This window comes from Tiliqua scincoides, chromosome 6 (genome assembly GCF_035046505.1).
Source record: "Tiliqua scincoides isolate rTilSci1 chromosome 6, rTilSci1.hap2, whole genome shotgun sequence".
Taxonomy (NCBI): domain Eukaryota; kingdom Metazoa; phylum Chordata; class Lepidosauria; order Squamata; family Scincidae; genus Tiliqua; species Tiliqua scincoides.
In genome coordinates this window covers 76,901,663-76,928,341 of record NC_089826.1, presented here as the reverse complement: position 1 = coordinate 76,928,341, position 26,679 = coordinate 76,901,663, and the positions used below count along the sequence as shown (strand labels likewise).

Sequence of the window (26,679 nt, the reverse complement as noted above, 5' to 3'; positions counted from 1 at the left end):
AAAAAATCAATATACCTACAATGTGCTAATATCATTCTAGGATTGCAACAGAAAAATTAAGAGCCAAGAAAAAGGAAGAACAGTCATTCTAGTTGTCTGTAATGAACTTTAGAGCTATCTGTTTTGGTGATACTTAAATCTAAAAGAATGGTGATCTTTGCTTCAGTAGTAATAAAGGTTGGAAAATAGGAAAACGAGAACAAACTATCAATGAGCTAATATTTGCTAGATCAGCTTTTGTGCTGACCTGTCTTTGATGTATCCTTTGTGTTCTTTTGGTGTAGGTCATGGCCCCATGGCCTGAGGTAGAAGACATAGATACCAATAAATATATCGAAGAACCCTGCTGCAATCAAAATCAAGTCATGTCTGAAAAAGAGATACAAAATTCAAAAGGTAAATAAACTAAAATCCTTGCTTCTGCTGATGCTATTTAAAAATGTTTCAAAACTTTGAATGTTTTGCTTTTGAGAATAGAGGGTGACTGATGTTGATGCTTACTGTTCCATCAGGGAAACAGATGGAACTTTTGCCGGCATATTCCACCATGACCTTGACAACTGAACCAGAGCCAGAGGAAGAAGACCCTTGGAATATGCCAGTGCTCCAGAACACTGGAGTGCAATGGTCAGGTAAGAACTTCTTATTACAGTATTCTGGATTTTATTTCTTTTTTCTCATCTTCCACCTTAATTTTGTGTTTTTCAAGTATTCACTTTCTGGAGAAGGGAACTGCATTGCTGTGCATTATGCCCTGAACCTCTGTGTATTCATTTCCTTATTAATAATATCAAAAGTCTGTGTTCTGACTTTAGTTTGTTTGGTTTAAAGGTGGACAACTGGCAGTGTAGGTAAATTAAAGGCTAACCACCTATTATTAAAAGACAGCCTGTTAAACCGGTCACGTTTCCCACATTAGGGATGGGTAACAAGGGAGTTCCCTTGAGTCTCATTCTAGGGACTAAAATCATCTCCCCATTTAAGATGTCAATGAAGCATATGCAAATACTGCCAAGCACGTTTTAGAACTTCCACATGTCTGTTATCTTCCTCCTAAATGGATTATCCTTATTACTTACTTCAGTTAGTCCCTGCTCTTCTCCAAAGACCTTAGAGTGGCTTTCATATAGGTTCCCAGGTGATTTCCCATCTAGATAGCTGATAGAACATAGTGGCATGTGACTCTAGACCATTGGGTCAAAAGACCTCCATTCCCATTACAAGGCCATTAGGCATGAGAGTCAGGTGCAAGAGTTGTTGCAAGCACATAAGGTATGAAAAGCCCATGGGGACACATATTGTAAAGCCGAATGAAAGTTCAGTGGTTATGGGTTTGTTCTATGGAAGTAAGGAAAGTCCTTCCTTGCTCCACCCCAGAAGAGCACAGACAACATCATTTCATACTTGATGGCTAGCTACACCATGGCAAACACCAGTGGAGCATTGATGTACTGTATTTTGGCTGTCACATAAAAAGTGAAGAGACTATAAGTAATCATTTCTTGCTTGGAATGACCTGCACCTGGGAATGAGACAGAAACTCATGCATGTCTTCTGTCCATGCCACAGCAGACTCTGAATTGCTCCAATGTAATGGTTTAAATAATGCCAGCTGTATGGATGAGAAAATTTAAGCAACAAGTTATGTTCAGTTATTGCTTCTTATAAGTGCATTAGGAAGAAAAGTATTTAAAGTTTACATAATCTAAAGCTCATAAGTGCATGATATTTCTTTTATAATTAATTTCTCTCCTTTCTGTTAAAAGAATTATGTTATCTTTCTAATTTGAATACTATGATCTGTGGATGAAAAATCAAATAAAATACCATTGACTCCCTTTCTCTTTTCTCTAATTTCACATTTCTTTTAACCTCATTGCGTTAATTAGGGTGCAAAAGATCAGGACAAGTTTTTTAAAAATCTTATGGAGCTTTTAAAGCTTCATAAGAATCTTTTAGTGATAGTTAAATTTTATTAACATGAACATTCCTTCTGGTTTATCATCCACAGAGCTCACAGCACTGGCCTTGACTCCGTGCAATCACTGGGAACTGCTGCACTGTTGAAAACTGAGCCTTACATTCACCACTGTTTTTAGACATAAAGCTTGTTTTGTATTTTACAGAACTGGACGGGAAAGGCAAAACCCTCTGTGTGTTAAAAGGCATAGGAAAGTTTATTCTCTTGCTTGCGTTGCTGTACTTTTTTGTCTGTTCCTTGGATGTGCTCAGCTCCGCCTTCCAGCTGGTAGGAGGTACGAAAAGAATGCCAGAGTATCACACCTGAGTGATGTATTAAGTCTGTTGAATTTAATTTTGTGAGAAGGAGCTTGTTGAGTTCAGCATCACACCTCAGAAAGAATCCACTTTAATAGATAAATATGCAGAAGGAAGTCTCAGTAATTGTCGTCCTTTGATTTGCAAAGGAGTCTTTTGTTTCCTGAATTCCAAGGTGGCATTGACATTAGAGATTAGTGTCCCCTAATTCTAGAAGCTTTCATTTTAGTCACACATAGTAAACATGGCTTCATTGAGCCAAATTCCCAGGCAAATTCTCTTGCCAACAAAAACAACAGGGTGCTATGACACCTTAAATACTTAACAATGTATTGCATGGCATGACATTTTGTAGGTAAAAGACTTTCATCAGATGCATGGAGCGGGCAATGGCATATGACCATATCAGCAATGGTGGAGTGTATTGATATTTGTCTTGCAATCTCAACTTGCAAAATAGGTTTTTTTTCCTTATCAATCCAATTTAAACATCTAGATGAGTGTCAGAAATTTGGTAAATGTTGGAATTTATAGGTAATGTTTAAGTTTTTTCAAAGACTAAAAGGAACTGTAAGAAAATTCTGATGTTTACTAGTAAAACTCAAAGCCAACTGAACGTAGTCAGTAAATCTTCAAAAGTCATCCATATATCCATCAGGTCATAAAGTTAACTGTAATATGACTGTAAATGACCCAAAACAAAACCTTGTAAGACAAACATTATTGACATTCCTGCTGGGGTTTCTAAAAGGTTTGAGTACTCGCACAGCACACGTAAACTTTCACAGATATATAAAATATATAGTACATAAATATTAATATATACACACACAGCTTATGAAAGCTCATTCAAATAGTATTGAAGGTGCCATTGGATTCTTTACTGTTTATGTACTTCTAGTGACGGCCAAACTACACCTCCCCCCCCCCCGTTTTTACACAGAAAGTCACTTCAGGAGAAGCAATTGAGAGCAGAGAGGTGATGGGGTGGGCACCAGAGCTGTCCCTAGGGAGGTATAGGGCCCAGGGGAATCAACCTGTAGAGATTCTTCTCATTAGTGCACAAAGTACATTTTTCCACCTCTCCCAAATTGACCTGCTTGCCTGCCTGCTTGTTAACTTACTGAGTGAACTTCAAGGGAAGCTGCAGGTTGCAGATATGAAATAAAAGAAAGTTCATCAGCTATCCTCAACTTCAGGATCAAAAAGACCATCAGTTTTCCCCCCTCTACTTCAAAGGCAACAACTCATCATGTCTGTTCATTCCAAAGGCAAAACCTCCATCAGTTTTCTCACCCAATCAATTCCCCCCACCCCAATGACAACAATTCCCCCCAGTTAACTCCAACTGCCTTCTCTCTTTGTTGTTTGTTGGGGGGCACGACCACTGCTGTCTTGGGAGCACCCCACTGGCCCACCACCATGTCACACATCTCTTCTTTGCACCCACTCATGCTGGGGGCAGTTGACATTGCTGCCGCCACCACCAGAATTGTCACCTTGGTGGCCAGCTACTGTGGTAGGAAGGAAAGAGCTAGTCAGCCAACGAACAGATTTTTCACTGTTCTGCCACTCCTCCCCCTCTGCCTCCTACTGTGGTATGATACAGGTGCATAGAGGCCATCCATTTTGTCTTTGCTTAGCCTCAGTCTGTGTGTCTCGTGCTATGGATTTGCCAGGGGGCTCCATCAGTGCTCTCAGTGAATGAGAGGATGAATCCATGGGAGCATAGGGCCCATCTGCGATTTCTCTGCTCTAAATTGTTGCCCAGTAACTTTTTTCATGTTTTTTAAAAAAGGGGGACCACCCCACTGAAAATACCATTAGAGAATGTTTATTCACTAAGGGCCTAGTCCTATCCAGTGGATTTATCCAGTATAAATTTTCCAGTGCTGTTACAGTTGTGCCAGTGGAGTATGCACTTTATCCAGTGGTGGAGGGGCAGTCACTGGGGCCTTCTTAAGGTATACAAACATGTGTTTTCTTACCCCTGGGCTGCACTGTGGCCACACTGGAGCTGGGAAAGTTGGATAGGGTTGGGCCCTAAGACAGCTACATACACTTTTATATTCATGTTCCATTCTAGGACAAAAAGCAAGATACTGCTTAAAATCAGGCCTAGGCAGATGCCAGGGAAATTTGTTGAATTCAGCAAGGTTGTGCTTAGTGCTCCCCACTACTTGGAGAAGCTGAAAGCACTGCTAAGTTATTCATAATGTTAAGATATTATTCTTTAACTTTGCAATGAAGAAACATTAACAAGAGGTGAACAGCTCCAAAGTGTCGACTTTATTACCTTGTGTGTCCTTGTCCAAGTTCTTTTCATGTCTAAAAAATGTGATTTGCAAGTCTAGGAGTAAAACCACTTGTGAAAAGCAGCAAGTCAAATTTAGATTGGTTTTAACTTGTTGCAGCCTCCAGCAAATAAAACAGTAGTTATGGGAAGGAAGGTAGTGAGAATTCTGTTTTAGAGTTTAAATACTTCTCCCCCTCCCCCTGAAATCCAAAAAGATAACTAAAATTCCCATGGTTCCTTGGGGGAAGGACAATTTATTATTACTATTATTAAAAATACCACTTATCAACAACAGAAAAAAATCAAAAGGCAGTTTATACTGTATAGCAAAAAGCATGAGAAAATGAGAGGGAATGAATATATGGTTTCCTGTCTCAAAGGGGCTCACAATCTAAAAATAACTACACAGGAACTAACCAGCAACGGCCACTGGAAGGCTGCTATGCTGTCTTGTGTAGATAGAGTTGCTTAGCCATTGCTAAATACATGCCTCCCTCAGGGCTCCCTCAGGGGTTGGCATCATAGAGCAGCTGTCAAGGGTCTGCTGAAGGGTCCACCAGTGATCTCTGAGACCACTGCCAATAGTCTTCCTGTGGAAGTGGCAGAGCAATTCATTCAGGAGCCACTAAGTACGGGGGGGGGGGGCCTGTCAGGGGGAGTTGGGCCACTGTCAGGCTCTTACCCAACTGCATCATTAACTCCAGCAGCAGTACTTGACTTTTCCTCATAGGAGGAATGAATGACAGCCATACACTTACACAAGAGGAATTACACTTTCAGGAGGCATTGAGTGACTCCACTGAGTGGAGAATCAACTAATTGCCTACCCTTAGTAAAAGCTTAAGAATTAAGTCTGCTGCTATGATGTGTGAAAGAATATTGGAAAAATTGAAGCTGAATATTGGGAACTGGCTTTTGTACAGAGAGATTAATATGGACTGTAAACTTGACTTTATTTATAATGGTAATTTCTCCTTTTATAGGTAAAGCAGCTGGAGACATTTTCAAAGATGGTTCTGTGTTGTCAAATCCTGTTGCGGGCCTGGTAATTGGTGTTCTAGTGACTGTAATGGTGCAAAGTTCTAGCACCTCTTCATCCATCATAGTCAGCATGGTGGCCTCTTCATGTAAGTATACCTTGCAAGGAATTTAAGATTTGTACCTGTCCCAAAGCACAGGCATAACACTTGGGGAGTAAAGAGAGAATACTGGAAAGACATCTCCATACTGTGTCAGAAATAACAAATTATAAACTATACAACAGTGGGAAAGACAACTCTTAGTATTAATGTAGAAGAGTTGTTTAGTAACCACATGAAAGTTTGAATATATATAAATTCTGACAATGTCTACTTAAAAGCAAACCCTGCCAAAATCCTCTTTATCTGTGTCCCAAGGACCATGTTTGCCACTGTTTCCATGATTGCACTCAAGTTGGTGTAAAACTTTCTGCTCATATTGTTTCACACATAGAGCATATAATACCGACAGTACCTATGCCTTTCTTGTGAGGCAAATGTGCTGTTAGCATACCATATGGTGATTCTTTATTGGGATCTGCCAGTGCATACTGTCACAATTGTGCCATGAGGCATGTCTGCGACTCCTACCACCAGCCCAGTGCCGGAGCTGGCCCAGTGCAAGTCCACACTGGGACAGGGCCGGTCAGAGGCTGGCAGACTGCCGCCAGGCATTCCACGAGAAGCACCAGGCAGCAGAGAGGTAGGTTGGGGTGTGGGGGAAAGCAGAGAGAAGGAGTTCTGGGATGGGTGGAGGGCGACCGAAGGTGTGGTAAGAGAGGTAGTAAGGCAGGAGGGAGCGAGACCAGTGGAGCTCCACTGGATCCAGAGACCCATGTTGGGCCTTGCAGACCGACACAAGGCTTCTTAATTCTGTGCCGGCTACATAGATGCCGCAGAGTCAAGTAGCCCCATTGTGGGGTTACTTTTCTTACCTGAGGGAAGAGGATGAATGTCCTCTTCTCCTAAGGAGCTGCTGGCAGCTGCCTGGCACACTGAGGATGCTGTGGCAGCCATTTTGACGCCGCAGCAGCCCACATGCCGGGCAGCTCAGTACTGGGCTGTTAGAAACTCATGAACAACCAGCTTGCTAATTTTGATATTCACATTTTATCACCTGGTTTATAATACCTTAGGTTTAGAAATATCTTGTCTATAAACTTATATTTGTGAACTTTTGTGACACTGTATTTTAGCACAAACTGCATCTATTGAGTTTTTGAAAAACACTAGAACAGAGAGAAATAAAATATTTATATAGTAACTGGGAGTTAAACACAAATCATATCTTTGACTGTGCTTTGCATAAAAAAAAACTTGTTAAGCTCTCTGTTCCTGAAATTATTTATTTAAATTACATTCCAAGTCCAAATCCCAAGCACATTTAGAACTATTAAACTGGTTCAGTTGTATATAAATGCCATACTCCCCAACCCTTCTATTTTTCTCTTCTTATTCTTTTTCAGTATTAAGTGTTCAGCATGGGATTCCAATCATAATGGGAGCCAATATTGGTACCTCAGTCACAAACACCATTGTAGCACTCATGCAAGCTGGAGACAGGAATGAATTTAGAAGGTACCAGTGCTTTAATCCTAAATCATAATCACAAAAGAGGAGCAGGCATTTCTACATATAATGCCTAGAGGACAAAGGAGCTCCAATCACACAACCACAAAAAAATCTGTATATATAATGTATAAATAAGCATATTTCTATATCATAGTGGAAGAATCCAGTGCAGGAAAGTCTAATAGTCCAATAGTCCCATATGTCCAGACATTCTGGAACTCCATGCATCCAGAAAAATAAAAAATATAGATAAAATGATTTTTATACTGATATATGCAAGGATGGCTTCCAAATTACAGATTCATGCAATTTTCTTATCACACTATTACATGCATGTATATTGTTAAAATTATTTCTACTGACTTATTTGCAAAATTGGTGCTCCTTTGATGCTCTGTTGATCTTAAACCATGACTGTTCCTTCAACTTTGCTTACCATAATACCAGTCCTTTTTGCAGGTACTATAGGATATTGTTAGATTATAATGTAATTATAATCTTATTTCAATCAGAGTTACGATATCTGGTTTACAGCCTAAGGGCCCAATCCTATTCAACTTTCCAGTGCCGGTGTAGCTGCAATGCAGCTTACCTTACCTTCTCTTGTGGAAGCCTGTGTAATTACCTTCCCACCACAGGTTATAGCGCACAGCCCATTGGCACTGCTACACCAGGGCTGGAAATTCCGCACAAAATCCCCCCTGGCAATGCAGCAGTGCCAGCACGGTTTGTGCAGCATCCCATGGGGGAATTTTGCATGCTGGAGGTCTCCTTGAAGGAAGGGGACATTCTGCCCTGGGGAAACCCCTACCCAGTGCAACAGGTCTATTCTAACCCATGCCAGCGAAATCACTGGTGCCAGTCCAAGTTCATCTGTGTTGGTGGATCAGGCATGGGAAGGGGGATAGGATAAGTAGTTCTTGGATAAGTAGCATTGACACCACCAATTCCCCCCCCCCCGGATCTGTTTTGGGATACTGTTCCTGGAAGCAAAAGAGTCTCCACACCTGGCCTGTTTTGAACATATGCCAGACAGCAGAGGCTGTAGAGAGGTGGCAATCCTCTTGTCAATGGGTTGCCTTAGAGAGCCATCAGAAACAGCATTGCAGTGATCCCTTACTTCCTCCTTCAGTGCCATTGCTGCAATTTTTTGAGAGCAGCACTGGAGACGGAAGCGAGCCCCCTCACCGCACTTTATTCTTCTTTCACTCAAGTAAGTGAGATGAGGATGGGGAAACAGCTGGACAGGTAGCAGGCTGGGGGAGGCAACTGATGGCTTCAGTGTCTGAGGTACCCCATGCCAGTTTGCCACATCGTCTGACCCACCCCTCAAAGCTGCTACCTCAGGGGACCTCATGAGTGGACCTCGCTCCTAGATACAATACTCCTCTGCTTCTCACGTCATCCCAGCGTAGTTTGTTGTTGTGTTATGAGCAGAGTCTGGTAGGTGGATATCATAAAAACATCTCCTCAACGTATTAATATCTATCATTTATAGCACTTTGTGCAATAAGAGCTCTTTATAACCTAGTAATAAAGCAACTCTCTAAAGACTCTTATTAATCTTGTATTACTGCAGCCAAAAACTACCAACTTGCCTGTTGATTATATTATTGATTGATTGTTGATAAGGTATCAAATTTGCATCCTCCCTCCTGAGACTCAATTCTGTTCATTAACCTACACTAGCTTTTGTTTATAGTTAATTAGTACTTGAATTATGCAACATTGTGGAAAACATAACCTGTTGTTTCCTCCGGAGACCAGATGAAATATTAATGAGAATCAAAACTTGTGTAACAGGAAGTGCAAAATCCAATGGCATTTTGAGTTGGGGTGGTCTACAGTGGGCAACTAAGAACATCAGTCCACATTGATGTCATTATCCCTGCTCTTCAGGGAAGTGGGGACCACACAACATTAAGAAACTAGAGCAAGGTTCTCTAAGCTTTTCGGCCAGAGGGCCACATCAAATATCTGCAATGGTTTCGAGAGCTGGAAAAATAAATACATTTTAAATAAAAAATTTAAATAAACACATTAGAAAGTTTCAGAAAGCCTAAGATCTTCAGACAGCCCAAAAAGTCACTTCTGGTTTTTCAGGAAAACCAGCAATTGATGCTTTTAGGTCTTTACAAGGCATTCTGAGGGGAGGGTGGGTGGCCTCCCTGGCCCTCAGAACACCCTCCATATGTGACTGGAGCACAGTTCTGGTCACATTCAAATGAGCAGGCCAGAGGCTTGCAGGGGACCAGAGGTTTGCCGTGGGCCAAATAGAGGCTCGTCACGGGCCACATTTGTTTCCCGGGCCGGAGTTTGGGGACCCCTGAACTAGAGCATTAAGGTGATGGACTTTTGCTGTATGTTGTCCTTAATATGCCTTGATAAAGACTACCCTAGTGTGAAATGCACCTGGACCTGGTCCTTTCTATTAAAAGCATTTTAATGTACCTACTTACTGATCTTTTTAAAATAGTATTTGTTTACATGGGCTTGCCCTTGTGGCTTATTTTGGTTTTTCTGCAGGGCCTTTGCTGGAGCTACAGTCCATGATTTCTTTAATTGGCTCTCTGTGTTTGTGCTGTTGCCTATTGAAGTTGCCTCGGGCTACCTTTATCACCTCACAAATGTGATTGTAGACGCATTTCATCTTAAAAGTGGGGAAGATGCTCCTGAGCTACTGAAAGTCATCACTGATCCTTTCACAAAACTTATCATCCAGGTAGGCATTTTGTGTTATCAGACCTCTTATAGTGCTGTTTTGCGCATAATGGAAATGGCTCTTAGCAGATACTGTTTGGTTATTTATGTTGGAGTCCTATGTTTGGGAAACAGGCTATGGAAAATTGTATAAATAATTGCCTATCTAATGGTGGCAGCAACATCATGAGGGAAGGAAGGCAGGGAGATGGGTATTAAAAATTAGTAGATTTGCCTCCTTGTCTGCAGAGGCTGGGGACATTCATCCCCAGCTTCTGCTAGGCTCCAAGTATAGCTCAAAACATCACTCTATTTCAGAATTTTGCCTGTGCGCAGATCAGAAATATATCTAGTATAGGGTGGCCCCATATCCACAGTTCCCATATCTGCAGATGCAGTTATCAATGGATCAGGTCCGCCCCCTCCCGCCGCATGCACGCCCTCTGCTCCCCTCACCTCCAGAGGGGAGTCTGAGCTTAACAGAGGCTGGAGTCATCCTTCCCTGGCCTCAGTGGGGCTCGACTGAACTCAAAACACATGATTTCAGTTTTCACAGGGAAACCAGAAGTGACATTTTTAATGCCTTATAAGGCATTAAAAACATCACTTTTGATTATTCCTTACTTTCACTAGGGAGCAATAGCACATTTGGATCTTACTTTCACTGATTTGTTCTGTATCACATAACTCAGATGAAACCACTGAGAAATGGAATGAGTCCATCTGTATAGTGATAGTCCATTACTTATGGCCCAATCATATGGGCCACTTATGGTGATGGAACTCCTGGTCTACCGCAGTAAGTGCAGCTACACTGTAAATCACGCCACTGCTGTTCACTTCAGGACCTCTGCTGCAAATGACTAGAGGCCCTGTGGGCATAGCAGTGGCTGCAGGACACTGCACCAGTGCAGGTAAAGTTGGGTGGTTCAAGGGCAAGAAGAAGAGGCTTGGGTCAGGCTGGGGGCATTTTTAGATGGGGGTGGATCCTGATGGTATCAGTGTAAACCAGGATCCTATCCCTGTTTTCCCAGCCCTATACGCCCCCTGCCTCTCCTTGGATTTACACTAGCAAAATAGCTGGTGTGAGCCCAAGGAGTCTCATTGATGACCAGCAGCCTACCTGAAGGTAATTAAAAACCTATCTCTCCCAGGCCATCTGGTCTCATCCCCCCCCCCCCCCATATAGCACATGTTCTGTGGCAGCAATGAATGATGTGGACTGCTGGTGGATAGAATTGGGCTGCCCATCATGCTAAAAAACAAATGGAATTTAGGAACTATGTATGATACAATAAATCAAACCATCTTTTCCTCTCATTTTTTTAAATAGCTGGATAAATCAGTGATAAATGGAATTGCTACAGGTGATGAATCAGCAAAAAATAAAAGCCTAGTGAAAATTTGGTGCAAAACTAGTCTGGTGAGTTAAATACAGTTAAATACAAATATTGCTGCATCATTAAATACACTTCTTGTTTCTTTTTTGTTCTACCTACTAGTCTTACTAATCTCTCCAAATCGGAAGAGGCTATAATTTATGTCTTATGGGAAGAAATAGGAATCCTGAAAGTGGGAATCCTGAAATGGGACTTGTGTGGTGTTATGAATACACTAAAATATGTCGTCATTGCTTTAGACCTATTGCAGTCAGGATAAATCAAACATAAATATGATTTAATTTGAATAATACTGGACAGTATGGAAGTCCTTGACTCAGCTTTTCTTTTGATGAAAGAAAAAAATCTCATAGAAGGATGTTGATTCATTGATTGGTGAGTGTTTCATATATATTACTTTAGTAATGCTTGCAGCAACCCAGTGAAATAGAGTTAGATAATTTTAGAGTTATCCACTTTTCCAGAATGCCTTTCATTACAATGATCAGGGGAATGGAGATGGAGATAGGTCTTGTATATTGAAGGTTTCATAATTTCTTCTGCCATTATACATTTTTTGTTGTAGTGCTTTAAATTCTAGAAGAATTGCAAGCGGACAGGATACTGTTGATTGCATTGACCTGCTTTTTATATCCATATCTAGACCACGCTGAATGTCACTGTCTCATCTCCTGAAAACTGCACATCTCAAGAGCTTTGCTGGACTGATGGAAACAAGACTTGGACCACTGAAACTATACCCAACTTTATTAAAAAATGTAAGCAAAAATGGCATCTTCAGTGCTTTGGTGGTTTTCTAAGATCTGTATTGTGTTTTCAGAGCAAGAACATTAAGAACATAAGAACAGCCCCACTGGATCAGGCCATAGTCCCATCTAGTCCAGCTTCCTATATCTCACAGCGGCCCACCAAATGCCCCAGGGAGCACACCAGATAACAAGAGACCTGCATCCTGGTGCCCTCCCTTGCATCTGGCATTCTGACATAGCCCATTTCTAAAATCAGGAGGTTGCACATACACAGGGGTAGACCAGGGCTCCCTGCGGGACTTTGTCTCCAGGCAGCCCAGGTCTACCTGGCTATACTCAGAATGGGTAGACCACGGCTCCCAGAGGGACTTTGCTTTTTAGGAGCCCGGGTGTACCATATCATAATACCAACAAGTAACTTGAGCAAAATATAATGTGGGTACTTGGTATGTACAAATTATTCTGTACAGTCTGAAAGGAAAACAACATATACCCTTATTTCAAATCTTTGTTTAACTAGATATTATGCTAACTGGCTTCAGAGCACTGTCGGTTGTTGTCCACCCCCCTTCCTGCCATTGTAAACCTTCTTCACAAAGATGGCACCACACAAATACTGTACTACAACTGGGGCTTACTAAGACAGTGTACATGCCACTATCATTTACTAAAGAATTTTCCAGCAAAATTCTGTTGGCAAATCAAAAATTAGTTGGTGGTGCATGTTGGACTGCGACTACAGATGTTTGCAGCAACTACATGTTTGTTAAACTTCTGCTTATCCCATTTGCCTAGAAAGTGGAGAGGGGGGGGGTCCACTTCTGAAACTGTTTCATGCAGCACATACGTAATTAGTTGTGGAATTAGTTGCCACAAAAATTTAGAGATAGCTACTAACTTTGGATGACTTCAAAAGGGATTAGACAAATCCTGCACGTGGTGGCCTGCCAGGTGGCCTGCATGTGCCTTGGCAATGATATGCTGTAAGGCACATTGCAGCAGCCTCAGGGGAGATCAGCACCAGTTGGTGCTAGGCCTCCATGCCAGTGGCGGGAGCACAGAGGGAAAGCAGGGAGAGGGTGAAACTGGGACGGGGGTGATCAGTTAGGTCTAGGAAGGGGGTGGGAATGGCAGCAGAGGCGGCTTCCAAAACCTATCCCCCCCTCCTGAACCTTGGAACCTGACGTAAATCTCCTTAGTTCTGTGCTAGCTAATAACTGGCGCAGCTGCAAGTAGACTTATTGGGGCTGATGGAGTTCTACACAGGTTAAAGAGACAGAAGTTCCTTTACTCTGAGGAGCCCTCCAGCTGCTTCTCTTGCCCTGCAGGATACAGCACCAGTCATTGGTGCCGCTGTACTTCGTGGCGCTGCCAGAGCATAGAATTTGTCCCTTAAAGTTTTTATTTTCTATATTAAAAGAAGCAAATGGAAGAGGGAATGAAAGTCACCGTTAATCCTGGTTTACCTTGTTGCTCACTGTTACTTTTTAAGCACCTTTTTCCTAATCTGGCTCCAGTATTAACCCCTGCTAACTGGGTAAGAGGCACTTTTTCAAGCTCCTCTTTTATTTTGCAAGGGGAGAATAGCTGGCACTCCTCACCCCAGCAGTATCGTTTCTAGCGTTCATTTACATCTTTTAGATTGTGAGCCGTTTTGGGACAGGGAGCCATTAGTTATTTGATTTTCTCTCTAAACTGCTTTGTGAACTTTTTGTTGAAAAGTGATATATAAATACTGTTAATGAGGCAAAGAGGCAAAGAAGGAAGGCCCATAGCCAGGGAGACAGACCAGGGACAGACTGCACTTGCTCCTGGTGTGGAAGGGATTGTCACTCCCGGATTGGCCTTTTCAGCCACACTAGACGCTGTGCCAGAACCACCTTTCAGAGCGCGATACCATAGTCTTTCGAGACTGAAGGTTGCCAATACTATACTAATGAGGAGGAGGAGGAGGAGGAGGAGGAGGAGGAGGATGGAAGTGAGACAGGCAAGGAGGAAGCTGCCTCAAGCAGCTGACTGGCATGGGCACGAAAAGTAGATCCCCATCGCTACCTGATAAGCAGATGGGACATGCACATTTTTCACAAATGAATTGTTCCTCCAATTGTGTGGTTTGGTCTGAAGGCAGTCAAATAAATTTAACATCACAGGCTATTTTTTGAAAGATTGTCTCTTTAAAATACATATAGCCAGCAGGTGAAATACTACTGAGCACCCATTGAAATATTTCTGTGTGAATGTGTAGGTGCTACCAAAAAACTTTTCCCTGTGGTGGTAACCTCTAAAAGTTTCACACTGTGTGTGTGTCTGCCCAAACGCACAGGGCATCTGCTTGCCAGAACCAACAGTCCCCAGGAAAATTCAGAGCTGGTGTATTTCTGGTGAATATATGTGCTAAAAAACTTTTCGCTGTTCTTCCACGCTGAGCCTGCAGAAATACTAGGCGAAAGCTATTTGGTGGCAATCACAGAGGCTATGGTAATTACATTTGTACATGCCCCAGGAATATACACAAGAGAGTTGAGCAAAAGGAAACAAACATAAACTTTTCTTCCCACAAGAGTAAATATATGTATGCATCCTTCTCAAAAGCAACTGATCATTTTAATTGCCTTTCCCCCCATCTCCAGGTGATCATATTTTTGTCGGAGTGAATCTCCCTGATCTTGCCATTGGTCTCATCCTGCTTGCATTTTCCTTGCTTGTTCTGTGCGTTTGCTTGATACTGATTGTTAAGTTGCTGAATTCTGTACTGAAAGGACAAGTTGCAAGTGTTATCAAGAAGACACTCAACACAGGTAACTATTTTGCATGTGTGTATGCACGTGCATGTTTAAGGGCCCAGTCCTATCCAACTTTCCAGCACTGTTGCAGCAGTGCCAACAGGGCCTGTGCTGCATCTTGTGCTGGTGGAGGCCTTACTTCGGTGCTGCATTGCGGCTGCATCAGTGCAGGATAGTTGGATAGGACTGGGCCCCGACAAAGTGTAACAAACCAAACAAATGTACTAATATTGATCATAATCTATCATTAATTTTTCTAGTCAAAACTCCAGTTAAATGATTGCTTAATGAGGGACAAAGCCAGTAGTTTGTACCTTTTGTCTATGTATTAGTGAAAAGAGGAAAGCAAAAGTAGACTTGCATGCAAGTAAAATAATCAGAAATTCTAGAAGTTTTATGCCTTTTCACACACCCATTGAGTTGCATGAAAACTGATGATCTCTCTCATATGGTATGTTAGTGAATATACCATGATGACATGGGTAGGATCAATTGGGTGGGTTTTTTCTACACAATTATTAATCTCCTTCCTGGCAGAGTGCCAGTTGGTTGGGCAAGATTGAAATGAAGGAGACCTTATTCTTGAGCAATTCAACAAAGCAAAGGTCTGGTCAACTTAATATCAGTGTGTTCCGAATAGTACCTTATGGTGAACACTGCACTTGTCAAGCTCTAGGATACCACTTAGGTAGTCAGGAAGAGAATAAGGAAATGTTATATTCTTATAGCTGTAATCTTCTTTTTCCAGTGTATTTTTTTTATACATTTGGTCCTGAAAGACCCTGGTAAAAGCAAAAAAAGATCAAGGGAGGTAGAATAGAGGGAAGAGAGAAAGGAGGCAAAACAGCTGTAACAGAAGCTCAGTATAAAAAAAACTCAACTTGTTGATGTTCAAGTCTTGCCTTCTGTGGCCACAAACAAGGTGCAAAAGGAAATTGTAGGTACCATATCTGCCTTCTCAAACTTCAGTTGCTACTGCCCAGACATTAAGTGATAAAGCATGTGCACAGCAGGAATTTGAATTTAGCTTTAATGATTACTGTGGCTTACTCTGCTCAGTGGTTTATCCTTCAATGAGAATTGCTAGTTTCTGGCTTGGCAGTATCTATACAGTACTTTTTTTAAAAAAAACTTGTCACTGGAGCAGTTTCAACTCCCTTCCTTTTCTTCTACTGGGCCTCTTCCTCTGCCTCTAGTATGTAGCAGTATTCTGACTTCACCTTGGATAAATGTTGTTTCTTGCAAGGCAGAAGGACCAGTTGAAAAATGGGTAGAAGGCATACTGGTTGCAGCCTGGTCTTGTGCCTTGGGACATTGAAAGGTGCAGACAAAACCTCCAGGTGAAGACCTGGCAACCGGGGGCTTCAAGTAGGGAAAGTTGACAACTGAATTTTGGTCTTTCAAAATAGGATTCCTTTATATGGAAAAATGCAGAGACAGGACCATTGCATCCTGGATAACTGGGTTCCAGTCAAATGCATCCCAAATTTGGACATTTGCGTCCGTCCTTTTTTGCATCACAGACATTTGTGTTCCAATATATGTATATTTATATTAGATGCATTTTTTATTTTTAAAACACAAAGGTAGGGTAAGAGGCTTAGGATATATAACATGGGTTTTGGTTGCCCAGTTACAGTGGGACTGGGACGCAAAAATATCCAGATGCAAATGTCCAGGGATTCCTAGTACCGGAAAAATGCACCTAGATGGAAAGTTCCTCTTCAGGGTTTTTAAAAAATTGTTTTTAACTACAGATTAGGATCAAATTACTTTCATGCTGCTCTGACAGAAACAGTGTACCTTAGTGTATACATACACAAAAGTGACAGTGCCCACTTTATATCTAGATTTTTTTGGGACCAGGCTCATTAAATCATTCTCTCTTTCTGCACCCAATGGTTTGAAGATATAGGTTGCTACTGCTGTTACCATTGCTCACCATATAAGTTCTCTTAACCAAAATGCTAGTTCTAGATCTCATGTAGAGCAGAATGTTCTGACTGATTCTGATAATACATTCAGTGCTTCTGTTTTTCAGATTTCCCATTTCCATTTTCTTGGCTTACGGGCTACTTGGCCATGTTAGTGGGGGCTGGCATGACCTTCATCGTTCAGAGCAGTTCAGTGTTCACATCAGCTATTACCCCACTTGTTGGTAAGTGTCATAATTTTCTCTGCAAATAACTTTGTGAACTTTTTGGTTGAAAAGCAGTATATAACTGTAATAATAGAAAAGTATATTTAAGTAAGCATTATTGAGTATAAGCAGGAAGGTTAATTTCAGATTTAATATAATGAATTATATTAGTAAATAGACTATATATATATTTTTCACAATCAAAAACCAGAAGTGGGTTAGTTATTTTTAGATTCTCCGCTGCTTGGGGAGCCCTGCAGAGGCTTCTGCGGGGTTTCCTGCACCCTGGGAGGCTGCTGCTCCTTCCAGTAAGTAAAAGAAAGTCGCCCATGGCAGCAGTGCAATCCTGGGGATCACGCCACTGCATTCTCTCCTTTCCCACAACAACTTACTATGGCTCCCGACCTCGGGGAAAGTTTGGGAACTGCTGACCTACATTATTGCTGCCATTACTATTGCCAAGGTTGTCCCTGAGCACCTTCCATAGCCTATCATTCCAATGCCATTGCCAGGGCAGGCACAGGCTGGCAAGGTCAGGGCTCTGTTCTCCTGGATATTTTACTGTATATTTTACTTTGCTGCTGTTTATTTTTAAACCTATGTGATGGATATCTGCCTTGAACTATAGCATTATGGAGAAGGATAGGAGTGCAACCATCCTCTCCTCTGCTTGCCCATTCATATTGAATTATGGATTTGGACTAATACATTTCTGTGCTGCAAAGACAATGCATCCAGAATTAATGCTTGTGAGAAATGAAGTCTGTAGGCTGTATCATATAAGAACTAGTACAAGTATTATTTAACAATACAGAGCTAGTAAGTATAGCAGTGAACTTGCTTAGTGACCTTAGGTGAACTACTATCTCAATCTTCTTGTTTCAAGGCTTCCCGTTGTGATATAAATGTAAGATAAAATATATTACCTGCTTGGAACATTCTAAAGTCCTGTATCAATTTTGATGTTGATGTAATTCCTTCTTGATTTTTTTCCCCTACCAGGAATTGGTGTTATAAGTATTGAACGTGCATACCCCCTTACTCTGGGATCCAACATTGGTACCACCACAACAGCAATTCTTGCAGCTTTAGCAAGTCCGGGAAGCAGATTAAAGTATTCTCTACAGGTTAGCATTAATTTCAGCTTTTTATTATGTGAAAACATAAAGTCTTAATAAGAAAAATTGGAATGAGTGTGGATTTTTGCTTAGTTAGGACTGGAGGTTTTTCTCTCAGATACACATAGGGTTGCCAACTCTCCAGGGTGGACCTGACATTTTCAGGAATCAGCATCAATCTCCAGGTGGCTACTGCAAGCAATCCTGAAAAACCTAACAGTGCCTCTTTGGCTCAGTAAACCATACCATGTTGGAAAATAAAAAATAAATATCCCTAATTACTTCAATCAGAGCTGACAACCCTAGATATGAAAGAAAAGATCACTGCAATTATAGCACTACATAATTATTTCACAAAGTAATGTGTGAAACATAGTGGGCTTGCTACATCCATGGATTTGAGACCCACGGATTTCACTATCCATGGATCCTGAACCCATGGGCTTAACCCCACATGGACTCTGCAGAACCACTACATGTATACCATCTGGGTTTGATGTAGAGCCTGGTCCCTATATGTGAAGATGTACAGTTCCTGTTAATTTCAGTAGGACTTCTGGTGTCTGTAGTTTTGAAGGTTGTATTTGGTTGAACTGGAGAGGAGGGTTTCAGTAATAAAATCACAGGTATTTATATTGAAATACACATTTTTTGAAACATGTTCTGACTTTTTTTTTTTAATCTTTCTTTTTTCTTTGCTTTCAGATTGCTCTGTGCCACTTCTTTTTCAATATTTCTGGGATTATCCTCTGGTACCCGATCCCTTTCATGCGCTTGCCAATCCGCTTGGCCAAGGGTTTGGGGAACATAACAGCCAAATACCGGTGGTTTGCCATCTTTTACCTTCTTCTCTGCTTCCTCCTGCTCCCTTTGGCTGTCTTTGGTCTGTCAGTGGCTGGCTGGCAGTATCTTGTGGGCATCGCTGTTCCCATTCTAGCTGTCCTGATTGTGGTGATTGTCATCAACATTCTGCAACGGAAACGGCCACACTTTCTGCCTCAGAAGCTCAGAAACTGGAACTTTCTTCCCAGGTGGATGCACTCTTTGCAGCCCTGGGATGATGTTATAACCTCTGTAGGCACTGCCTGCAGTAAGTACTGTTGTTGCTGTTGCAAATGCTGCAAATGTTGTAATAACCAGACAGTGGAGAAAGAGGTGAATGAAAAACCAGTGAAAACAATGGAAGTTCACGAAAACCCGGTTTCCCTGGATGATGAAGCAAACAATATCTCCAACGCACAACAGGCTGTTAAACAATCTGACATGGTTATCACAGTCTTATAGCAGAAGACTGGACTGTATGAGTTGAAGTCTTCAGGATAAAAAGCTGAAGGGACAGGGAAGAAGGATAGGGGGAAAAGCCATACTAAGTTCTGGTATCCAATGAAAAGAATGCATTATACCAAGTATGTCCAGACTATTAGACATGCATTACATACATATGCAACACCTGGTGACTTGTTTGGTCTTACCTCTAATGGTATAAGCCAAGGAACATGTTGCAGGGTAGTGCTGGAGCCACAGCTCCATAGCTTCGGCCTGTGTGCCTTAGCTAAGCCTATGAACCTTCCTGCTCCTTTCCAATACTGCTGCAAAGTTGTGATTGGCATTGGCCATACATATATTACTAGAATTTTGCCAGAAGCCCCCAGCAATTTCAAGTATGACTTTTGTATCGAAGACTTGTATAGTTCATAGGGCCAGGGTTCTAACAAGAACATTGAAATTGTAGCCTCTCTAATATGATGCCTTTCAAGAGCTAACACAGATATCATTGTGATAAAATACAAAACCTATGCAGTATATGGTACGTTAGTCTGTAGTAGAAGTCTTCCACCAAACCAATGTTTGTAGTACCAAAAGAGGATGAGGGGGAGGAAGTTTAGTATATTTATAGCTTAGACCTGTACATGAATTCTTAGAAGGAAGCCCCACTGGGTTAGTTGAGACTTACTCCCAGGTAAGTGGGTGTAGGATTGCAGCCTTAGTAGCATTGTGGTTTGTTTCTTCTAACTAGAAATCGTTATGTAAATATTAATTTTCCTGAGCACTTATTTTTTCCAAAGCCAAAATTGTTGGAGGGCTTAGAAAGAGAGAACAATTTCAAGATTCTACTATTTATACCACCATTTCAAGTATCATTCCAGGGGCAAGACAAAAACACTGGGGGAGGGAGATATTCATATCAAGAATTCAAAGATCTGGCTGTGGCAAGATTAAATTGCTGAAAAGTAATATATTTTAGAAGCACTTTTGTTTAAACTTTTTATACCACATCATAATCAAGAGATACATATGGTGTTGAAGAATAACCACCCTGAGACTGGAAACATGGCAAATCCCCTCTCCCTACCCTCCCTAAATGGTGCCCCTCATGGCAGTGCCCAGCTTCTCCTTTTATTACTGTTGTGAATGAACTGTTGCACTGCTGTACAACTGGTGAACTGTTCTTAGCAATGCCATGGAAAAATGCACTGAAATCAGTAATTAGAATCTACAGGTGCAATTTGCAGCAAATATGAAGAAACTCTCTTGATATTTGTCTTGTATAGTTTTATAATTAATTCCAGGCTAGAGCATGTCAAAAGCTGCTACCCCTATACTGGGTTTTTGGAAACAGCTTAAAATAACCAAACTCTGGAAGATATAATGGAGAGTGGAAGGGTGGTGTGTCATTAACGTCAAACAGAAAATTAAACCATAAACTGAAAAAAGTTGTCATATGCACACTATATATGGACTTGATAATGTATTTTCAGTGGGATTTCGATTATGTCAGTGAAAAGTACTGGGTAATTATATATTATGTCTGTACGAAAAGATGGCATTATTTAAGCTTTAACCTCAGGGAATATACCGGTATGAATGAAAAATTCATATGGCCTGAATCCGGCCAAAGTTAAGCGCTTCTAAGTTATGTTGTTTTCAGTGAAACTATTCCCACACACTTGAATACCTTCCACTGAAATCAGTGGGACAAAAGTGCTAAGCTATGGCTGGATCATGCTCTACCCAAAGTATGCATGGAAAAGAAATTCATAGCCTTCTCATGATGGAATGAGACTACCTAAAGATGTTAACATGTGCTAGCTATAAGACTGGATTCAACCAAGATCAAGCAGTTTTAAGTTGCATTGTTGTGAATTGAACACATGCTGAAATGAATACAACTTAAAGTGCTTGACTTGGCCTGGATCATGGCGTTTTTTCCCCCTCTGAAGTTTACAATGAAAGAAGAAACTAGAGCAATCGTGCAACCCAATCTTATGCATGTTTCTTTAACTCATTTCTTCCCAGCCCACAGGTGTATGCATTTGATAACTGTTGCGTATATGCAATGTTGGGCAGAAATGGCTTAAAAGTAACTATCAAAGAGTTGATCAGGGCTTGCCTATAGGCACCTTTGGAATGAGATGCAGCGTAACAATTATTTTTAAATAAATGATATAGAAATAAGGGTAAAAGCCTTGTCAACAATTTTACAAGCAATTTTACTCAAGTTAAGTCTTAACAAGTAAGTTAAGTCTTACTAAACGAAATGTGGTGTATATCACATAGTTCCCCTAATGTTTTGGTTTGGATGGTACTGTATACTGTAATAAGGGTAAAACGTTTTACTATTTCCATACAGGCAAAAATTATATGATTTCATATAGCAGCTAACTCCTGACACAAAGGGCATGAACCAGTCAAAGTTAAGCACTTTTAAATCCCATTGTTTTCCATGGAAGATTTCAGCATATGCTTTTATCTCTCCCATAGAAGCTAATGGGACTTTACCCTATCATGCCATATTCTTTTTTGTGATAATGTTTTGTGCTACTTTTTGATGGAGTGCATCAAATGTTTTCATGGTTATTCACTATTATTTTATTGTTCATATTTGTCAAATAGAATTTTGACAAACTTATTCTAGATGGAGTTTTGTTTCTCTTGAATAATGCGGAGAGAGTGTGAGAGTGGCAAGCATGCTTCTGGTCTGTCTCTCTCACTAACCTCATCTACCTCTTTATCTCTTCAGCCATATCCAGGGGAAAAATATCTGTAAAGCCTTGTCACATTCATGTCTGTGAAAGGACAGTGTTCCTCATCCCCAAATTTATTGTTTAGGAAAGTATCTGGTGCTCTGAAGTTAAGATACAATTTAGCAAGGACCTTATTGAAAATGCTGGGTGCCATCCTCAAGTGCTTCTGCCATCAGGAGCTTGCTGCACAATGGAAGCTTTCTTCGTGAATATTCTGCTTGTGAAAGGGATCTGTGTGTTTGCACCAACGCTCATGGAGGAAGCTTCCATTTCCACAGGGATCTCCCGACGGCAGAAGTGCTGGTTAGGATGCCACCTCTGAAAACTGAGGCGGGCTATGTTATAATTACAGCAAAGCAAATAGAATATTACTGTGCTTAAACAAAATTCATCGTTTTCCCATAGTAATATTCCTACCTAATGGGCACATGATTGCTCCAATGCAAAGCTCAGTCATTTGAGAATCATAATCAATGGATTGCACCCTGCATATTTTGATCCACCTCAGGCAGAGATTCACTATAGATAAATTTGCTAAAATCCCCCCTATTAGTTGTTTCAGAGGGAGGGGGGACTGGATAAAGTCTCTTCCATTTTTAGACATTTTGAAATGGCTCCATACATATACAACCCTGTTTGCTCTGCATGATCAATATTGGATTCCAGTCTATTGCCCTCATTTAACGACTTCATGCATATATGGTAGTTCAGATGCACATGCTATACGTGAGCGCAGATTTTTCCAGTTTCTTCAGACATTAGGCTGTCTCTGTCTTGCATCTCCTATGTTCAGGAATAGAACTATAGCTTAGTGGTAGAGCACTTGCAGAAGGACCCAGGTTTCTTCCTGGCATTTCCACATAGGACTGGCTCCTGTCTGCAATCCCGGAGAGCATCTATCAATCACTGTAGTCAATGATGATACTGAGTTAGATGGCCCAGCTGTCTGATACCATATGTGGCAACTTCGTACTGTATGTTCATATTCTTGCAACTTGAATGAGGAAGTCTCTGCTTTGTGTGGCGATCTATATATTTCATCAGCAGCCATGAAAACTTTAAGTCACAGCATACATCTTTTCCTTGAGCTTTCTTATGCTCTGTTTTAAAATGACCCATAAGTGCGCCGTTTTTCATAACTTGTGTAACAAACATTGTGTGTGATTTGTCTTTTAAATTGCATGTTGCACTGTTCATAAGAAATGCAAAAAAATGTATATTTTGTAAAAATAGTTTTTAAAAAGGTATTTGTATATATGTACTTTGTATAAAACAAAATGTGTGGGTGGCAATGTTGTTTGGGTTCCATGAGATTTACCCATAAAAGAAAGATGAAACTTTAGATAGAAAAATACTATATCTGTAATGCATTAAAATATTTAACTGTTTTTATCCATTCATTTTTTGCTATGAGTAGAACTCTTTTTTTATAAGAATAAAATCCCTTCATAAATAATTGAGGGAGGAAACTATATATGGCTAGCAGTGGAAAATTATATAATTTTGTAAACTGATATTGTTGTCCATCTTGCTGAAAAAGAGTGCAGAACATAAAATGCACAATTAAAGGCTTTTTAAAAACAGCATTGAATTATTTACATTTTTCCAACAAACTCTGGGTCATAATAATTCTTGTGCTTTACAATGCTTTAGAACTGTGTACGTACATTCACTGGGATTTTGTTTAACTTTCCCTACTGCTGTGACCTGTGAAATCCCCCGAGGAATCACTTAAAGGTTTCATTTCTGTTAAATATGAGAGCACTGAAGATGTCTGGTGTCCCGTAGCACTTGTTTTTTACTTCCATACACACAAGTGGGGGCAAATATGCTTTTTCAGCAGGGAGCTGAACCTCTGATCCTCCATCACAACCCAAATCTATCCAGGCCTTACACTGATGGATCTCATGATCCATCAGCATAAGGCCACACAAGCTACTCCAACACTGGACAGTTTGCTATTGAGAGCATGAGAGCTGGTAAGCCCTGCACCAGCAGAGTTAGGCCACTACCAAAGCAGGCAGATTGGGGGTGGATTGGGGCAGGGAATGGGCAGGCCAGGGAAGGGATGAGGAGAAACTTGGCAGCAGCTACACCGGCCAAGATTCTATTCCCCCTCCTAATCCAGACCCACACTCAGCAGTCTTCTCAAAGTTATGCTAGCAAAACAGCTGGTGTAGGTCTGAGGAAACCCACTGGAGACGAGGCAGCCTATGGAGAGATATGTAAGAAAGTTCTTTATTTACTTCTCTTGGAATGTCTGGTTCCTACCTAGACCATAGCATGCAGTGTGAACCCTATCAGTGCCACTGCATGGTCTGGGCTAGTGCAGGATAGGATTGAACTCTCAGATTTCCAGAGAGAGCAACAAGTGTGGATGTTCACACTCCCCAAATCTGTTTTCAGTACAGGAGTTCTCTGTCCCTTGTGCTAGCTGAAGGATGTCCGTTTCCCAAAGTAGGGGAGTAAGATTTCTAGTCATTGGCTCCTACTGAGGAAACAGAAAATCTCTGAATATTACCATGCAAGTAGCTTTAAAAGGGGATGCTCACTCTGTTGCTAACACCAACATTTTTAGACCTTTGCTTTAAACCTTGAAATGGGTTAGGTGGAGTTTGGCATTTGGATTTTTACATAGCCTGAAACTATTCAGCCTGTATTTTGTACCTTTAAAAATAAATCTTACCCAGTCATTTTTAATATTTTCAAAGTAGAGTACATTTGGAAATCCATCTCCTGAGATGCTAGTTTTCAACTTGAAAGGGGGAGGGTATGTGCATGAGAGAGAGAGAGAGAGAGACTTCCACCCACGGCCTAAAGCCATACAGTCCAGAATTGTACACTTTACCACTTTACCACTTGTTTTTGATGAATCCAGCAAAATTAATTTTACAGTTTTCTGTAACTCTAGCTAGGCATACCGGCAAGGAGTGAGCCTCTTGATGGGCTGTGAAATTCTTCACTTGCTTGCAGTGGTAGGGCTAGTTGGTCCTACTCCCAGTTCACCTTAACCAATGTCCCAAGCCTGTAAAAGGAAATAGTTAGGTGAGCTTCCTTGTTCTTGAAGGACTTGGGCAGAGGTCCCCAAACTTACTGTGGTCACAGTGTCCTTTTGTGGCGGGCCTGTTCTTCCTGGCTCTCCGAGGTACCACCGCCTTGTGAGATCTAGTGTGGTCCAAGAAGGTGGCGCCTGGGAGAGCCAAGAAGAAGAGGCCACCATGGGCATCCCACAGCACCCCTGCCAGTTCACGCAGTTTGGGAACCACTGGATTAGGGGAAATGATAGGGGCCTGGTGGTGGTCTCAGGCCTTCTTGTAAAACAGTTCAAAAACAAGAGCACCAGACTCTGAAACACTCAGCATTCACACCAACGACAGAAGCACTAAGCATGTTGCCATATCTTGATGTCCCTTGCAGCACAGTTCTAACTTGCGCTGGAACAGGCAGGCAGGAGGGCCTGCACAGTATCCAGCACAACTTTGTGGCTGGCTGAGGCTCAGCCTGAGGTAAGGGCAAATAATTCCCCTTACCCCAGGTAGAACAGCAGCAGCCCCAATAGGTCAACTCGGATCTGCGCCACCTAAATGGGGTGCACAAATCTGAGCAGCCCCAGGATGCCTGGGAGTGGTGTTAGGATCCAGCATAAGTGCAGGATCCTGGCCTCACCTCCTGTTTCTTGTCCACCTGCCCTTCCCGAAACGCCCTCCCCACACCCCTCAGACCCCCACGCTGGCCTGGAAAGGCCAGCTCAATCTTACTGATCCTGGGGCCTGTGTCAGCGCAGGGAGGCCGGTGCATGTCCTTGAATCAACCTCCCTGACTGACAAGTCGGTGCAAACATGCCTTACAGCACGTTTGCGACAGTCCCAGGTCTGCACAAGGAACTTGTGCCGGCCCAAGGGCACTTTAGGATTGTGACCTTCATCTTCAGCTCAACACAGGTGCCTCCATTGTTTCACAGCCTGCGAAATTTGGTCTAGAGCAGGGGTCTCCAAACCCCGGCCCGGGGCCCACGTGTGGCCTGCGGCGAGCCTCTATCTGGCCCGCGGCCAGCCTCTTGTCCCCTGAAAGCCCCTGGCCCACTTTGCCGAACATGCTCTGAAGGTGTTCACACTTTTTTATAATTCATGCAGGTGTGCTCACACTTTTTTGGCTCTAGAGCTACTTTGAAACCCAGCAAGGCCCGGAGATCTACCAGGGGGGAAGGAAGCATCTGACAGACACCCCCTTTAATGTATGGAGCCCCTGCTGGAGTCTAGTCAGTTTCGTCAGTTTTGTTGCTGCATGCCTGAAGAGCAGCTAAAGTGTCCGTTTCAGTGTCAGTTTAGCTAAATATGTCGGTTTCGTCTAGTCACTAGACAAAACTGACATATTAACAGTTTGGAGAGACAGGGCTCCGTGATCTACTCATTTTGCCTCGCGATCTACCGGTAGATCGCGATCCACCTATTGCGCACCCCTGCTCTGAACTATATTCTGGTTGCATCTGGAGGGTGTTCTAAGGGCCAGAAAGGTTGCATGAATTAGCTAATTCATTCATTTATTCACACATCTAAATTCCATCCCTAATTTATTTATATAAATTTTATATTTAAATATT

At 41.7% G+C, this 26,679-nt stretch overlaps 1 protein-coding gene across 1 annotated transcript; it reads left to right on the top strand.

The window, feature by feature from the left end:
* Positions 1-287: 287 nt before the first annotated feature.
* SLC34A2 (solute carrier family 34 member 2) lies at positions 288-19,338 on the top strand. Its single transcript, XM_066632924.1, has 12 exons — positions 288-396; positions 513-632; positions 2,127-2,255; positions 5,557-5,700; positions 7,059-7,170; positions 9,691-9,886; positions 11,198-11,287; positions 11,908-12,022; positions 14,644-14,811; positions 16,838-16,954; positions 17,939-18,063; positions 18,760-19,338. Exons 1-12 carry the CDS (start codon positions 288-290, stop codon positions 19,336-19,338), a joined length of 2,004 nt encoding a protein of 667 aa, XP_066489021.1.
* The last annotated feature ends 7,341 nt before the right edge of the window (positions 19,339-26,679 follow it).

What these genes read in the sequence shown, in the direction of transcription:
- SLC34A2 (XM_066632924.1), top strand. Translation starts at nt 288, where the DNA reads ATGGCCCCATGGCCTGAGGTAGAAGACATAGATACCAATAAATATATC. An exon ending in AGAGATACAAAATTCAAAAG is followed by an intron (nt 397 to 512) that starts GTAAATAAACTA and finishes CTGTTCCATCAG; the next exon opens with GGAAACAGATGGAACTTTTG. An exon ending in CGCCTTCCAGCTGGTAGGAG is followed by an intron (nt 2,256 to 5,556) that starts GTACGAAAAGAA and finishes CTCCTTTTATAG; the next exon opens with GTAAAGCAGCTGGAGACATT.